This window comes from Cibotium barometz, chromosome 14 (genome assembly GCF_041138505.1).
Source record: "Cibotium barometz isolate CiBa-2024 chromosome 14, ASM4113850v1, whole genome shotgun sequence".
NCBI lineage: Eukaryota > Viridiplantae > Streptophyta > Polypodiopsida > Cyatheales > Cibotiaceae > Cibotium > Cibotium barometz.
The window spans coordinates 31,982,500-32,000,263 of NC_141059.1; the positions used below are offsets into that span (position 1 = coordinate 31,982,500).

The window sequence follows — 17,764 nt, forward strand, 5'->3', positions numbered from 1 at the left end:
CCGTTCTGTCCGAAAGGCTGTCTTGGGGATGTCCCCCTCTACAATCCGTACCTGGTGGTACCCACTCTTTAAATCCAGTTTTGAGAACACCTTTGCTCCATTCAGCCTCTCGAGAATATAGTCAATTCGAGGCATCGGGAATCTGCTCTTGATAGTTAGCTTGTTGAGTGCACGATAATCGACACACAACCGGAAAGACCCATCTTTCTTCTTGACAAACAAGATCGGTGTTGCGAATGGCGACACGCTGGGGCGGATGAAGCCAGCTTGCAACAATTCTTGGAGTTGGCGGTCCAACTCCGATTCCATTGCCTTAGAAAGGCGATATGAAAACTTGCTCGGGGGTTCCGAGCCTGGGAGGAGGTCAATCCTGTGATCCTCCGGTCTGGACGGGGGGAGTTGGGGAGGGAGGCTGTCTCGAAGAAAAATCTTCTGGAACTTTTCATGGAGAACCGAGTACTTTTCGGAAGCACTGGCCACCGTCTGGGTGTCTAGATGTAAATCATCGCACACTGTGCGCCTTTCCTGACTGCTCGCTTAGCCTGCAAGTGGCTTATGAGCGGAAAGTTCGGAATACCTGGCTCACACTTAATGGTCACCGGGGTGTTTGACACATTCCGATTGATCTGGAACGTGTGCTTGTCCCACTTGACATCAAGAAGAAACTCGTGAAACCTCTGGATACCCAGAATTATGTCTGCTCCTACAAGAGGGGCAACCATAAAGTCACGCACAAACTCTATGCCCTGAATCACTAACTTAGCACCTAGAGCTTCATACTTGACGCTCGTTGTCATACCTGTGCTAAAACCCTCAACCTGTTTGTCCACCGGAGTCAGCTCGAAACGGGCACGCCTAGCAGCCTGTTCCGTGACCACGTTCTCCGTGCTGCCGCTGTCAAACAAGACACCGACTCTCTGGCCACCTATGTAGCCAAAGGACTTGAGCAATTCGTTGCGCTCATACTCTTGGTCAAGGGCGCCCTTCTGCTTATCTTTGAGCTCCCGGCTAATAATTGCTCCAACTGAAGCACCGGGGTTTGAAGAACTAGGGTTAGCCGCTGGGAGCTGAGCTCACCACGGAAGCTGTGGAGGTGGCGGCGGCCTTTGGAGGCTTCTTCGGACAATCCCGAGAAGTATGTCCTTTTGTATGACAAAAGAAACATCTACCCTCCTTCTTGTACTGAGAAAGCTCCTCAGCACTCAACTTGCCACCTATCTTGCTTGCCTTCGCTTTCTGCTCTGGAGTAAGCTTAGACGCATTGTTCGAATTCTTGGAGTCAGAGGCTCCCGGGCTCTGTCCTGGGGAAGACCCCGTCTCGTTCTGGCTTTTGCCCCCCGAGGTGTTAGCCCTGGGAGAAGCCGGCTGGGAAGTCTTGGGCTTGCCACCATTGTGTTTCATTTCTGCACTCTGCGCAAGCGAGAGTGCGTCCTCAAAGGTGGCTGGCCTAAACATACGCACCTCCCATTGGATTTGCGTGTCCAGGCCATACAAAAACTGCCCTTTCTTGTCCGTATCAGATAAGCCTAATTGCAGACATAAGGTCGAAATTTTATTGGCAAACTGAAGGACTGGTTGCGTGTTCTGACGCGCAGCCCTGAACTCGTCTTCGAGTCGCTCAAGGTAGTGGTGCGGTAGAAACCACTGCTTAAGGTCGTGGACGAACTCGTCCCACATATAAGCTGCCATACCTGCTCTGGTGTGGGCATGAGCCCACTGAGTCCACCAAGGAATGGCCTCACCTTCCAAGTACCAACTAGCTAAGATCACTCTGTTAGTATCTGTTTTCCTCAATGCGGCAAAGTAAGCTTCAAATTGATGTAACCATGAATAAAGAGTTGTGGGATCGAGTTTACCATTATACTTACTGAAATTCATTTTCACGGGAAAATGATTCGAGGGCGCTGCCGGTGTCAATCTGGCGTCCAAAGCTCTGAGGTAACGCTCGTGTTCCACGCGTCGCATGGCGTCGTCTTCTCGTTGTCGGATCTCCAATGCACGCATCTGCAACTCAAGCAAGGAGCTTGGTTGCGGCTGTGACCTCGTGAGAGGGTCCCTGTGACGAGATCTGGTATCTGGGATACGGAAGGAGAGGGAGGAGGAGATGGAAAACGCGACGCTGGAGAGCGGATACGTTCCTCCAAAGCCAAGATCCGCGCCTTCTGCTCATCCAACTTGGCTGTTTGTTCTGCGAGTGCTCGCATCATCTGCTGGAACATGTCTGTGACACTCAAGCCGGCTGCCCTAGCTGGGTTGCTTGGTGCACTCTGGTTCCATGGTTCTGGGTCTCCCTCGTTGCCGAAGAATCCGATACCCTTTCCTCCAGAACAACTAGTTCATTGTCCATGGACAATCTAGGGCCGACAAATAGTCATCCCGTAGCCCCAAATAGGACACCCTCAAGATCCTTTAATCCATTTGAAGCCGACACCATGGGGTTAACACTCAATGTGAGACTCCAATATGTCTACACAAATGCTCAAGGAGCTGAGATCTTTAGGGATCCACAACAACGGTATCTTGTTAAGATCGCAGACATTTTCTCAGAACTTGATAGAGCACCTCTAGTCAATGACCAGGGTAACATGTACATGGGTGGAGATGGTGTTCGCTACGAAGTCACCTACCATCCAGAAAAGGTAGACAAATTAGGGGAGCTCTCTAAAACCGAGTTCTTAGACTTATCAGAACTTTCCAGAGCAAGGGAGTCTAGAGATGACTGGCTCATTGAGCCGGACATGCCTGGACCATCCAATGCCCAGTCCTCAAAGCCATCCATAGATGATTTACTTCTTGTAGATCTAAATTTGGAAAGGGATAGGAAAGGCAAGAGTAAAATGGATCAGGGGGCTGAAAGCCAATGGGAGTTTGTACGACAAATTCCAGTGACAAAGGTCTTACAGGATGACCCACTTCAAGAGGTCTATAAGGACTCGTTAGAGGGATATTATGCCACCACGAGATTGCCACAGCTGGATCTTCCTCTAGCTCATGTGGTGGTAGTTGAGAAGCTTGCAGGACACATGAACAGAATAATTGATAAATGGGCCAATGAATACCGAACCTTAGATTGGAAAGAGATTCGGGAACTCACGTGGAAAGGACAACCATTATTCATGGAAGTGTTCTCAACAAATACTGCCAAACCAGGAGAGACAGCCTTTCTTGGAGAAACTGTTGCTCCTCCCTTACGAGAGTTCACTAGCGAGGGACCTTCAACATCCAAGTGGACCACTGCTAGTAGCCCAACTCTAGCACCAAGATATCGACCTACACCAAATGTGCGACCACAGGTCACACAACAACATTTTTCTCATTATAACAATCGGAGGGTAGGGGAGCCAACTCGGCCTCCCATTAATGCACCTCCTGAAATGCGGGTGACAAGATCTTTGGAGGCAGGAAAATGCAATTCCTTTCTGAAACGCAATCTGACCGTAGAAGCTGATAGCTCAAATGGCCAAACCGAGCATGCCAAAGAGCAGAAGAAGAACCAGAAGAAAGCAGAGCGGTCAACTTGTACAGACCACTATCTTGGACTCCCTGAGCCAAGATGCTACCAGTCCCCTTATCACGAATGGTAATCTCATAACGAGAGAAGATCACCTCCGCACCCTGAGCTGTAAGAGCACTCACTGACAAAAGGTTAAATGCCAAATCTGGAATGTACAGAACGTCAGAGAAGTACCTCGTCCTCGGAAGAGCGGAAGATGGGGATAAGATGGGGATGATGCCATGTCCAGGCACTGGCACGGAAGAAGAATCACCCAAAGTGATCTCGCCTTACCTGGCAGTGAAGTCCTCGAACCAATCTCGATGGGGTGTTATGTGAGCAGTAGCTCCGCTATCCACAATCCACGACCGTGACTGAGAAGTCACAAGAGCAAGTATACGACGAGTACCTGCTAATAGAAGAATACCATCATCCTTCTTGGTCTGAGACACCGTTGTAGAGGAAGAGTTCTTTGCTTCTTCATCCCGCTTCTTCTTGTGACATTGAGGCGATTTATGACCCTTCTTGCCACAATAATGACACTCAATGTCCTTGTTTTTAGAAGATTTGCTTTTGTCTTTATCCTTGTTGTTATCCTTGGAGTTCTTGTCGAAACCCCCTTTCCCTTTCTTCTGTTGATTCTTCCCTTTATCTCGCGTAGCCAAAGCTCCATCAGAACCACCAGAGGTGCCGGTACTTGGGAGGAAGTTCTCCCCTCCATTATGCAGATTGAGTCTTGCTTTGAGGAGTAGATTAGGAGAAGAAACAAGAGACTGAAAATAAGCATCAAACCTCTTTGGAAGCTTGGAGAGAAGCCGAATAGCCATATCCTTTGTAGAGATTGTTGGTCATGTCCACTCTCGCTAGTTCAGGTGTGAACCAAATTACTCACGGGCACTTTTTCCCTGTGACTGGACACAGGTTTTTTCCCTGTGTGAACACACTTATGTGTGTTGGGCACTTAGCCCTAGGCCTTTTAGTACTCACTTGTACTTTCATTTTCATATCATCATTGAGTACATCTTTTCCAGCACTCACGTTTCTCTGTGCTTGAGGTTGTGTGTGTGTGTGTGTGTGTGTGCAGGCTAGCTTCCCTCCTACCCAACATTGGTATCAGAGCCTGGTTAGGGTTAGGGTTTGCTCGCTGCTGCTCTTCAACCATTGAGCTTTAGCCTATTGGCATTAGGGTTTTGCCCTCAGCCGCCTTGCCGCGACCCTCAGCTGCCCGCCGCCACCGCCAGCCGCCTCTGTAGGTCGCCGCCGTCAGACGCCTCTGCAGTCGCCTTCAGATCCGCCGCAGCTCTTGTGCGCCGCCGCCGCCGTTTGCTGCTCAGATCTGGCCCTACATTGTACGACTTCTGACGCCGCCTCTCAGATCCGCCGTTGCCCCTTGCGCCTCAGATTGGTGCGCTCCTTGCTGACTGCGCACCGCCTGCGTCTTCGCCGTCCCCGTCGTCGTCGACAGATCTGTCCTTGCCGCCTCCAGATCTGAGTTCGTCGCCTCAGATCTGTGCGCCGCCGCCTCTGCCGTCGCCCTCACGGGCAGCCTTTGCCTGCGCCGCCGTACGACGCCCTGTCGTCCCTCCCCTGTATTGCCCATAGTGCGCCGACTTGCTCCGTCCCTGTGCTGCCCGTATTGCGTCGCTGACTTGCTCCGCCCCTGTACTTGCCTGTACTGCTGTACCTGTCGATCGTGCTTTTGTACCTGTACGATTGAAGCTACTCACAATTTGGGGTATTTTTGCAATTTGTTTTTCAAATACTCAGAAATTGCTAAATACATTGCATTATTTTTGGGACTTTTCAACATTGAGCTCAAAAGTGCAAAATTTTGACCTGAAATTGCACAAATTGCCTGTTGAAATTTGGGGCTTTTCACCATTGAGCCTGCAATTGCAACATTGGCATTGATTTCAGTAGATTTGGTGCATAATTGTACTAGAAATTTGGGAATTTTGCAGAAATTGGCACTATTTGCAGGCAATTTTGGGTATTACAGGCCCATTTGGTTGGCATTGGGGAATTTATCCCAATTTTTTGGGTATTATAGGCACATTTGGTTGGGATTTGGGCATTTCTCCCAATTTTTGGACATTTGGTACATGTGACAATCGAGATCCGGTGTAGATTTGGTCTAATTGGCTGCCTAAAGATTAGGGCTTTTCTACATTCAGTCCATTTTTGGAGCATTCGACCAATTTACCTTTGATTTGCCAAGATTTGAGCACTTGCAGCTTTTACAGGTGTCAGCTGATTGTGTCTTTCACGGCACATGTATACATTTGTGGTTTGCTGTAGTATATGTATGCCATTGTGGACACTTTGATAGATTTGCATCATCGTGCAGTACACTTGTAGATTTGGGACATGCATATGTATTTCTCGTAGTGAAGGAGTTCCCTTTCAGTCCATTGGTTATCCTACTATTTATCTCCCGCATTCTTACGGTTTTGTTGGGCATTGCCTACTCGTGGTGACTTGTGACAGATTTGCTGTGCTATCATGGCCAACAGTAACAATGACCTCTTTGGAATGCTATCTCAAGAGGACAAGCTCAATGGGGATAACTACCCTATGTGGGCTTATATGATGAATCATGTTTTGGTTGCCAAGAATGTATGGCTATATGTGGATGGCACTAAGGAGCGTCCTCTTGCACCTCGTCGAGCGGAAGGTGAAGTGATTCACGCTCATCCTCTTGTAGGTCCACTTCCTACTTAGTAGCAGCGTACTTGGGATGTTAGGGATGCGCAGGCCCATGCATTGATTGCTCTCTCGTGCCACAGGCATATCATTCCGCACATTCGCTCTTGCACCACTGCAAAGGGTGCTTGGGATACCTTGACGGCGTTTTATTCAGGTCGCAATGAGGCTCGTGTAGCTTACCTTCGGGTCAAGCTTGAGACTGACCGCATGCTTGTAGGTGACTCTATCGATCAGTACCTTACGCATGTGAAAGACCTACGAGAGCAGCTCATTAATATTGATGAGGTCTTGATAGATGGCTATCTTGTTCAGACAATTTTGCGTAATTTGCCTGACTCTTATCAGACATTTGGTACCACTTTGTGGTTGTTGGCTCTGGCAATGCACCTAATGCGGTCACTTTTGACAACCTTGTGACTCTCTTGCTCGGTGAAGAGCAATCTCGTTCTAGCAGAAACAACATGATGTCTGTTGAGTCAGCAATGGCTGCTCCCTTTCGTGTGGGAATAGATGTGGGCCTAAACCTAGCCCATCGGATCCTCCCAAGACAGAGGACAAGCCTGAAAAGAAAAAGCATCGTAACTATTGCAGGAAAACAGGGCACACCATAGAGGAATGCAGGAAGCGTATTGAGAGTGAAAAAAAGAAGAAGTTGGCATCTTCTTCCACAGGTGCAGATCAGGTCAATTTAGGTACAGATCAGGTCAATTTGGCTACGCATGTGTTAGCCTTGACCCTTACATCTTCATCGCCTGCAAAGATGTCTTCTGATGCCATTGCTTTTGATGACTATGCTATATAGTCTTTACTCCATGGTATGCATTGTCTGGCAGATGCATTTTGGGGGGGAGGGGGGGGGGGTTACTTGCCCACATGCAGTTGGTGATGCCTGATAGTCACTTATGCTTGTTGACCCTTATGCTGGTCTATGCTAGACGCTTTCTCTGATGTGATGTCTACTGGAGATGCCTTTTATGCTGTTTTCCCTTGCAGCGGGATTGTTTCTACAGGGTTGACATTGTCACTTTCTCACATGTGATGTTTATTGGGAGTGCCTTTTACACACTTGGCCAGTGTTGGCTTGCTCTCATGGTTTTGACATGTCACATGTATATTATTCATTGTGGGATTATGCATCTTTACACTTGCCATACATGCCACTGATCATGGCATCGCTGAGAATTTACCTATTCTCTCATAGCATTGGTTGATACCCACCTCGAGCCCCCACTTTTTCTCCCCATTTTCAGCTTTTCCCATTGCTGAATTTTTACTTTTATCCGCCCTACCATTGCTGATTTTTTTCCTCATTGGATCCTCCATTGATGAGTTTCACTTTTGCAGCTTACATTGCATGTCTCACAGGCATGACTTCTGGATCCTGTTGCCTTTATACATGCGTATATCTGCTACCTCTTCTTATGCTTATCACTGGTACAGTTACAGAGCATTGATGTGGATTACATGCAGTTTAGCTTGGCATGTCGATGCTTGCCTTCATGGGGGTATTATGCGATGCCTCTTGATTTGATGCAGTTGATGTCCACATGATCTTTGCCATGCATTTTTGGTGATGCATTTTTGTACTACAGTGCTCTAGCATTAGCACTATTGACATTGGGGATTCTCCTTTTCCCCCGTCATATAGTGCTTGCTTTTTCCATTGACACTGCAATTGGAGCATAGTCCAGGGTAGCATTCACAACTTTATCACCCTGCTGCTACCCATTCACACCATTCACTTGAGGGGAGTTTGTTGGTCATGTCCACTCCCGGCTAGTTCAGGTGTGAACCCAGCTTACCCACGTGCACTTTTTCCCTGTGACTGGACACAGGTTTTTTCCCCGTGTGAACACACTTATGTGTGTTGGGCACTTAGCCCTAGGCCTTTTAGTACTCACTTGTACTTTCATTTTCATATCGTTATTGAGTACATCTTTTCCAGCACTCACGTTTCTTTGTGCTTGAGGTTGTGTGTGTGTGTGTGTGTGTGCAAGGCAGCTTCCCTCCTACTCAACAGAGATATCCTTGCCACAAACAACAAGCTCGTCCCGGAGATCTTTCATCTTCGAGATGAAAGCAGATAAAGATGGAAAGGCAGAAACTGATAAGCTCGTAAGCTGCTTTTCCAACACCAAAATCCGACCCGGAGACTTAATCTCATAGAGATCTGCAAATGCCTTCCAAACTTCATGTGCAGCATCCGCTGTACGCACATGAGAGAGCATAGAATCCTGATAGTTCAACATCAGAAAGGAGAAAACATGTCGATCATTCACTTGCCAAATATCAATTTGTGCTTGAGTCACACCACTGGAAGCAAGGGTGGGAGGGGTGGCATTGGCAGGCGTAACAAGCCAATCCCAGAGATCCACGCCACGCAAGGCTGATTTCACCTTCACCTTCCACAAGGTGTAATTGGAACCATCCAACTTTGCAGACTTAGAGAACATATGAAGTGTAGTCGGGGCAGCCATCACAAAAGCTTGGGCTCAATCTTAGAAATATGCACAATCTCGGAAGGATTGTCCACCACAGGTACCAAGGTTGCCACCAAAGCCCGAACCACCACAATACCCCCTCTGCAAAAGGGAATGTTCACTGGAGAGGAAAACGCAGCCAAAGAGGGGCTGCTGTCCTGAAAAAACAGGCCGCCTAGTTCCAAACTCCAAGTAGAAAAGCGCTGATGAGAAATTACCTTCAGACTGTAAGCGATGAAACCAAAGTGAAGGGAAAGCAATCAGCAACAGCTGTGCAGAAAATGCAGCATCCAGAGGGCTGCAAATGTGAGAAAAACGCAGAGGTGAAGGGGCTGTAGATAGGGCTGAATCTGGGGCAGCAGAGGGAATCACTTGTCAAAATACGCAGTGAAGATGATAACCAAATCTGAGACCACAAGAGCAAGTAGAGTGCAGAAAATAGATAGCACAAGACAAGGAGAGAGATAGATGCGTAACTCTTCTCTATACACAAGATCCTGAAGATGCAAGATACAATGAAGTGGGGAGCCCAATATCACCAGTTGGCCAGCTTCTCAGGGTCGGCCCTCACACGTGTGGAGTCGGCTAGCAGCAGAGAGAAGCTGGGATTGCTAGTGACCAGTCGGCCAGCATCTGGTACAGCCGATAGGTCCAATACTGCCTCCCACACCATGGAAAAATAGGGAAAAAATATGGAGAGTGGGGAAAAATGAGAAAACACCTACAAAGGGCGGGCACACCACAACAGAGGCCCTGGTGTCTGATAAAGACAGGAGATGACTTCTAACACCCCCCTCTCAGCTCCTGGTTGTGAAATCAACCCTAGGGAGCTGGAGTGCCGCCTGAGCGTAGCCTGAGGTAGAGACTTCGTGAAGAGGTCCGCCGCATTGTCCTCCGTCGAACAATAAAGTAGCAAGATGTCACCAGCCAAGATCTTCTCACGTACAAAGTGATACTGTATCTCTATGTGCTTGGTCCGGGCATGGAAGACCGGGTTTCGAGCAATAGCTATACAACTCTGGTTATCACACTGAATGACTGTGGGCTCCTTCTGTGGAAACCCAATCTCGCCTAGCAGCCTCTGCAGCCACACAACCTCGCAAGCAACACCACAAGCAGCTTGGTACTCTACCTCTATCGAAGATAGGGCAATAGTTGGCTGCCTCTTACTGCTCCAAGAAACTGCTCCTGAGCCAAGGGTAAAACTGTAACCTGAAGTAGATCTCCTCGTGTCTGGATCTGAGTCACTCCAACCTTGGAGTTGGACTCCATGCCCTCCTGTGTAAAAGAGTCCTAGATCCTTCGTACTCTGCAGATACCGCAATCGTGCATCCCAATGAGACTTCAATGGCGTTTGCATAAAAGAGCTCAACAGCCCCACGGAGAAGCTCAAGTCCAATTTGGTGTTTAGCAACCAGATCAATGAACCAACCAACTTCCGATACTGCGAGGCATCAACTGGCTCACAAGGATCATTAACAGTTAACTTTGTATTTGGGTTCATCGGCGAAGTAATAGGCTTGCAGTTCTCCATCCCAAAGGCCTCAAGCAACTCATGAACATACCACTGCTGAGCGACAAAAAATCCCCTCTGGGTTTGCCAGATCTTCAATCCCAAAAAGAAGTGGAGTAAGCCTAGGTCGGTCATCTCAAACTCCTTTGACAAGGTAGCCTTCGTCACGCCAATGTGCTCCATATGACCGTCGGTGAGAATGAGATCATCCACATAAAGGATGATAATCGTAACCATGCCGCGTTCTCGAAAGAGATACAGGTTGGGATCTGCAACCGATCTCTGAAAACCAGTCCGAACAAAGAAGGAATCAATCTTTTGATTCCAAGCCCTGGGAGCCTGCTGAAGACCATACAAGGCCTTACGTAACTTGTAAACCATCCCTTCTGATCTTGGAACAACAAAGCCTGGAGGCTGCTCAACATACACCTTCTCCTGCAGGTCACCATTAAGGAACGCAGATTTTACATCCATTTGATACACGGGCCACCTCTGAGAAGAAGCAAGGGCAAGAACGGTCCGAATCGTGGTCATCCGTGCTGTTGGTGCAAAGGTATCCTCGTAGTCGATGCTTGGCCGTTGAGCGTAACCTTTAGCCACGAGTCTGGCTTTGTGTTTGTCTACCGACCCATCTGACGCATATTTGGTCTTAAAGACCCATTTGACACCAATGACTGACTGTTTCGACGGCCTCGGTACCAACTCCCATGTGTTGTTCTTCTTGATGGCATCAAGTTCCACCTGCATGGCTTTCCCCTAAGTATCTCGATGGCATCAAGCTCCTTGTCCCGCATAATACGAGACATCAAAGCATAGTTTACCTGAAGAAGCTCCGCTGTATTGCTTTTGTCGCGGACTCTGTGTGATCTTCGAGGGCCGTCCTCTGTGGTCCACTCGGAGGGTAGCTCCGTGACACTTGACTCCCGAAGGGTGTCCATCAACCACCTGGGTACTTGAACAGATCGTGGAGCCTCCTGCCGTTGCGGGGGCTCTACTCCAGCTGCGGGCTCAACCTCTTGTACTGGCTGAGGTTGATCAACTGGAACAATGGTCCGGGAATCATCATCAGACTCCTCTGGATCTCCAAGAAGTGGCGGCTCCTCGACAGTGGATACTGGAACATGCTCGTCAGAGACCACATCCCGGCTGACAACAATCTCATTCCTCTCTGGATCATACAATCTGTATTCCTTGGAAAGAGAATTATACCCCACAAATATAAGCTTGCGGGATTTGGAGTCAAGCTTCCCCCTCTGCTTCTTCGGAATATGTACATACGCGTCACTCCCAAAAACACGAAAGTGGGAGATATCAGGTTTCTTGCCAAAGTATGCCTCAAACGGAGTCATATTAGGTTTTGAAGTCGTTGGAGACCGGTTGAGGGTATGGACAACCGTTGCCACAGCCTCTCCTCAAAGTGGACGAGGAAGATCACGATGCTCCAGCATGGTCCTCGCCATCTCCACCACAGGCTTGTTTTTGCGTTCTACAACTCCATTCTCTAAAGGCGATCCTGTATTGGCCAGTTCCCTCTTGATGCCATGGTCTGCACAAAATCTGAAAAAAAACATTCGAGGAGAATTCACCCCCTTTGTCAGCCCTGAGGTCTTTACCTGCAATCTAGACTCTTTTTCCACCATCATGTGCCAATCCTTGAACCGTGCAATTGCTTGGTCCTTCTGTGAAAGAAAGTAGACCCACGTGAATCTGGTACAGTCATCAACAAGCAGCATAAAATAGAGAGATCCTCCAGTGTGAATCAACTCCAATGTTTTTGAAGCCCGCCTAGAAGCCTGCTTCGGAAAGGATTCCATGTGCTGCTTACCACGTATGCAAGAACTGCAACGTCCTTGCCTGCTACCAACATCTGGTCCCGGAAAGCTCGCCGCAGTGCATCCACATTTAAGTGGCCAAAACGAAAGTGCCATAGATTTCCGAGCTGAGAACCTGTCAATGAGGAGAGTGCAGAGAGCTTGTAGATACCATTCTCCACACGGCCTTCCCAAACAACCTGGCCAGTCTCACGGTCCCGTAGAGCAACTGAATGCTCCTCAAATTCCACCCGAAAGCCGGTCTTGCATACTTCATGCACTGACAAAAGATGAAAACCAAGAGCAGGGACGTAAAGAACACGGGAGGCATGCTTGCCTCCCTTGCCGTCCGGAATAATCTCCATCCGGCCCTTACTGTGTATCGGAATGGTGGAGTTGTCGCCAATGAAAATGCGACCTGACTGCCATTTCAGATCCAAAAAGAAGTCTCGGGATGGAGTCATGTGCTTGGAAGCACCACTGTCAAGAATCCATTCCCAGGTATCCTTTGCGGTGAAGCCAACTGCCTCCTCGCTCGAAGACGATAAAGCATCTGAGTCCATCATCTTTAAGTGCACAAATGCAGAAGTCTTTGCAGCTGAGGCTGAAGAATTAGCACTTTTCCCAGTCCGCTTAGGACACTTCCTCCAATAGTGGCCTTTCTTGCCACAATCATTGTAGGACCTCTTGGCCTTCAGTTTCTCTCGTTCCGTGTCAAGCTTCTTCTCAGAAGACTTCTCCGGTGAAGCCTTCCCTTTGCCCTTGTTGTTATCCCGGCCTTTCGGCCGTTGGCCAGTTAAGGCCTCGGAACCTCCGTTGTGAGGAGGGTTCGTGAATCGTTTCTCCTGGTCCAAGACCATGGGCACAAGCTCCTCCTAGGTAATGGTGCTGAGCCTGCCTCTAGTAATCAAAGAGGAGTAGAAAGCGGAATACTGAGCAGGCAAGTGAGACAGCAAAGTAATGCCCATATCTTCTGATGATATCTCCTTCCCAGCCTGGAGGACTTCCTGCTGAAGGGCCTGCAGCTTGTTAATGTGCTCCCGCATTGTCGACGACTTTGCAGGGTTCATAACCCGCATCCGTACTTCCAAGGAAATCCTCTTCATGGGCGATACCTTGTTATAAAGAGAAGCCAAGTGCTGCCATATGCCTCTGGCCAGCGTCATATGCTTTACGTGATTGATTACTTGCGGTGTGGAGTTGAGGAAGATAAATGAACGGACCTTGGCGTTGACACGATCCCACATCTATGCGTGTGCCTCGCGGTCCTTCCTCGTTGACAGTAACTCCCCTTCCTCTGCTTCCGGCCGTGGAACCCAGATAACGATGAAATTAGCAAGGTCATTTGACTCCAGCACAGACTCCATCAGCCATCTCTAGCAAATCTGCCATCGTGGGGATGTAACTGAAAAAAGGGTGGGTGGGTGGGGAAAAAAAACTTTAAACCTACAAGTGGCTGTCCAGCAACTCTGCCCGCCTTCCTCTTGCTTCTTCTCTTCCCGAACAATCCCTAACAGTCCACCAATTAGCAACGCAACAATCCCCCTCTTGCTCAGAAAACTCCCAAGATCTTTCAAGAGCCTAGGGCTTTGATACCATGTCAAAATACGCCGCGGAGATGATAACCAAATCTGAGACCACAAGAGCAAGTAGAGTGCAGAAAATAGACAGCACAAGAGAAGGAGATAGACAGACGTGTAACTCTTCTCTATACACAAGATCCCGAAGATGAAAACAAGATACAATGAAGTGGGGAGCCATGGGGCCATTTTATATGGCTCCATATATGCAGTCGGCCTGCAATAGGGACAGTCGACAGGACAAAATGTCCACGACCAGTAAATATCACGAGTCGGCCAGCTTCTCACGGTCGGCCCTCACACGTGTGGAGTTGGCTAGCAACAGAGAGAAGCTGGGACTGCCAGTGACCAGTCGGCCAGCATCTGGTACAGCCGATAGGTCCAATACTGCCTCCCACACCATGGAAAAATAGGGGAAAAATATGGAGAGTGGGGAAAAATGAGAAAACACCTACAAAGGGCGGGCACACCCACAACAGAGGCCGTGGTGTCCGATAAAGATAGGAGATGACTTCTAACATCGCTGACCGGGAGCGATGATACCGTGAAAGAGTGCACAGAGCGGAAGCAAATAAGCACTAGAGTGTGTTGAGTAGAGAGTGCAAGAGAGAGAGAGAGAGAGATATGGAGCAACTATGCTGAATATACTGAAGTGATACAGTCCCAAGCAAGAGACAGAAATAGTCTCATAAGTGAGGGAGCTGTGGTCGTCCATCCTAGTATTTCTTTGGGTATGACCTGATGTCTCCTGTTTATGGAGTTTCAATAGAAAATGTAAAAGGATCTATCTATTATATGCACACACTCCATAATTCTATGGGTTCAAGTTTAATAAATGATATATACTCCATATTTTAATGGGGTACATACTTATAATAAGGGGTGATGTGTTAATAAATGCGGAAATTTAAAAATAGTGGTATCAATACATGTATGCTTGCACACCCTGAGGAGTGTGTGAGCTAGGCTTGCTAACTTGTTTTTTTAGCAATACATTGTACATTAAATTCATTTTCATGATAGATTTGGACACTTGTGTGTTATGGCTACAATGCACAACACTAACTGTATTTGGTTCTACTTGCTGTTTCAAAGCTTTACATGGCTGAAACTTGCTGTGTTGGGGCTGCGTACTGGTGATGCATGTTTGGGCTTGCCTTTCCGGTGCTTGAATGAATGAAGAATGACCCTAGACCAAGGTGGTTCCAAACGTAGTGAATGATACGTTTAGTATGTTTGGAAAACGTGCTGAAAAGATTCCAAACGTTGTGAACGCTGCCTCATATATATATATATATATAAAATTAATTTATAGTTTACTTATAAAATTTTGAAATATGAAGTTTGAGGATTCATCAATGAACATTAAAGCACTTACTAATACTATACAACCTTTAGTTTCAATTTTGCGGGAGGGAGAGAGAGAGAGAGACTTGAGCGTGTGCAGGGGGGAGAGAGAGAGAGAGAGAGAGAGTTGAGCGCCGCATAGAGATGCCAGCAAGAGAAGACTTGAGCACCGTACAAAGGCTGCCACACGCACGTAAGGAAAAGCGAAAAAAAAACGACGTTGACTTGCGTTCGTTTTTTTTAACTTGTAAAATCAAAAGTGCACGTTCACTAACGTTTCCAAACGTTATGAACGTTTGGATTACATCTAAACATAGTTTGGATGCAGCTATGGTAGGTTGTATGTTGGTCGGACAGCCCCTTTGAGGTCCCAAAACAGCTTAAAAAATTTCATTGATCATGTTTATATTATGTCCAAAGTATGTCCTGATCATTGATTAATGTCTTGGGCACCTCTGGCTGCCTATTGGGCTGCTAAAACTGCTCCAATCTGCCCAGATACAGCCTCTAACTTTGCCTTTTAGGCAGCTGCAAGTAAGATGCATGTCTACGTTGCACCAGATTAAGGTGTGCACTCGACGTGATTGTTCCTTTATCTATCCATGACTTGCTCTCTTACTGTGTTGGCAGAATGTAAGCACTCTGATGACATGCTAGCTGTCAGCTTTTATTGAAAGTTTGGTGGCTAGGAGACAGTCATACCTTGTGGGGTGCTTGAAGAGCAACTCTGAACTCTAAGCTGTGGATTGTCCAAGGCTATAGACTTGTTCAATTTATCTTGCTATGTATGCAACTTGCTATACCAATTTTACTGCTTTATAACCCCCAAAAAATGTTAGTTAAACTATGTTTTCTTGTCATTACAGTACAATGGTTGTATGTGGAAGGGAGGACGCCTCAAGTTGGAGAAGGCCAAAGAGTTTTATTTGGATAAGCTGCATCGTGAATGGACAGAACGTGATTGCTTGCAAGAACAGTCAGAGACACAAACCTCCAAATCTGAATGCACAAGCCCAACGAAAAGCATTCAAGTGCCAGAAAGTTCTACAGGCTTCAGCATTTATTTTCCAAGGTTGAGAAAGGTATTATGCCAATATTTCATTTCTATATGGTATTGTAAAACACTTGAATGACATTGTTGTTAGAAATCCCCCTTCCTCAACACGTGCACACATGAAAGGACCCTATATTGTTAAAAGATTCCAAAGTAAAATAGGCAATTGTTTTCAGATGCTGCTAATCGCCCATGCTAAAGCATAGACTCTTGATGAGCTTGGAGTGCACACCCATGCCAGAAGAAAGTGCCACCAGCAGAATTCAATCAAACATTTTACCTTTACATACTGCTGCTGGATTTGATGGGCTGAAGGTTGGAAATAGGAGGTACAATGCTGCTTGGTTGCAAGGTTGATGTGTACGTACTGTACGTTGTGTATATGTACGTACTGTAAGGTGTTCCGTACAGTAAAATTTTTTTATGTATGTAAAAATACGTACCATTGGCAAACAATAGGACATTCAACACCTTTCTACGTTTAAGGTATATAAAACATTCAAGAATCAAAATAAACCACTTTGCATGTACTAATTTCAAAACACACATCATATACTTGACACAATGGCACATTGTATATCTGTCAAGACAAAATAGACGTAGAAAGGCTCATACTAGAGTATACAAATAACAAATGTCTGATGTCAACCTAAAAGGCTCATACTAGAGCATACAAATAACAAATCATAAATGTCTGATGTCAAGACTCAAAAGTAAAAAACACTAAGCAATAACAAAGAGTCTCGACTCGACTCTCGAGACTCTACTCTCTGAATCTCAAAACTCCTCATCGGATGAGGATGATGACACTCCTGAAGAGAGCAAGTCCCCATCTGTCAGGACGTTGCCCTCTTCATCATACTCTGGCTCTGCCATCATACTCTATTGTCCTGGATCATCATCCTCCATAGGCTGAATGAGAGGAACAGCCTCATTTGCCCGTCTCCGAGGAGTACGGACAGGAATGATCTGCATCTCGCCCGACTAACGGGAGACTGAGAACTCGCACACATGACCTCGTCACACGTTGATCCACACTCTCCAGCTCTCTGTGCAGCATGCGAATAATCTCCTCCTGCTCGTTTCTCACAAGCTGCTGCTGCTACTGCTCAGTCTCCTCTGCAAGTGCACTCCCCTCCAAGATCAACTTCAATTTTGATGGATCTGTATGTTAAATAACAAAATGCAATTCAGCGTTCACATTATTAACAGCGTAGAAAGTAGTAATTAGTAATTACAAATATTCGCTTGTAATATGTATAAACGCTAGCCCAAAGTTTCAACTTTCAAACATGCTTGGGTGTCCCCAAAGCGTGGTAATCTCGCACAAGCTTCATATTTGCTCGGCAGTAGACTAATCTCTCTAGCTGTGCAGTGCTGAGCCGATTACGGATCTTCGTGTGAATTAGCGAATAAGCGCTCCAATTGCGCTCGCATCCACCAGCAGAGCAATCCTGCATGTCACATGTGACGTGTCAATGGTGACAAATTACAATGGACATTGGACATGGTCATAGACAATAGACATTGGACAATGAACCATGGTCCCAGGTCCATAACACATGTATGGAAAATGTAAAGATAGAAAACTTTACCTGTGAGAGGACATGTAAAGCGATACGAGTGAGTTTTGGAAGACCTTGTCTTCCATAACTCTGCCACCATGTAAGAGAGAACTTCGTTGCCTCCGGCCTCAACGCCACAGCTCTAGTAAAGGATGACCCTAAATTATTTTCATAGCTAGCGATCTCTGCATCAATGTCCAACTGCTCATCCTCCT

General features: G+C 47.0%; 1 protein-coding gene across 3 annotated transcripts in view; it reads left to right on the forward strand.

Moving 5' to 3' along the window:
- The window catches only part of ROS3 (RNA-binding (RRM/RBD/RNP motifs) family protein), a 98,149-nt gene that overhangs the window by 11,223 nt on the left and 69,162 nt on the right, over window positions 1-17,764 (forward strand). Inside the window, exons 2-3 of one of the 3 annotated variants that reach the window (XM_086808472.1) lie at window positions 15,561-15,715; window positions 15,797-16,012. The exons of 1 other annotated variant lie outside the window; for it this stretch is intronic. In XM_086808472.1, the coding sequence (XP_086664598.1) occupies window positions 15,809-16,012 (204 nt within the window). In that variant the 5' untranslated portion in view covers window positions 15,561-15,715; window positions 15,797-15,808. The remainder of the gene's footprint in view (window positions 1-15,560; window positions 15,716-15,796; window positions 16,013-17,764) is intronic. One more of the 3 variants, XM_086808470.1, reaches the window with a different exon arrangement.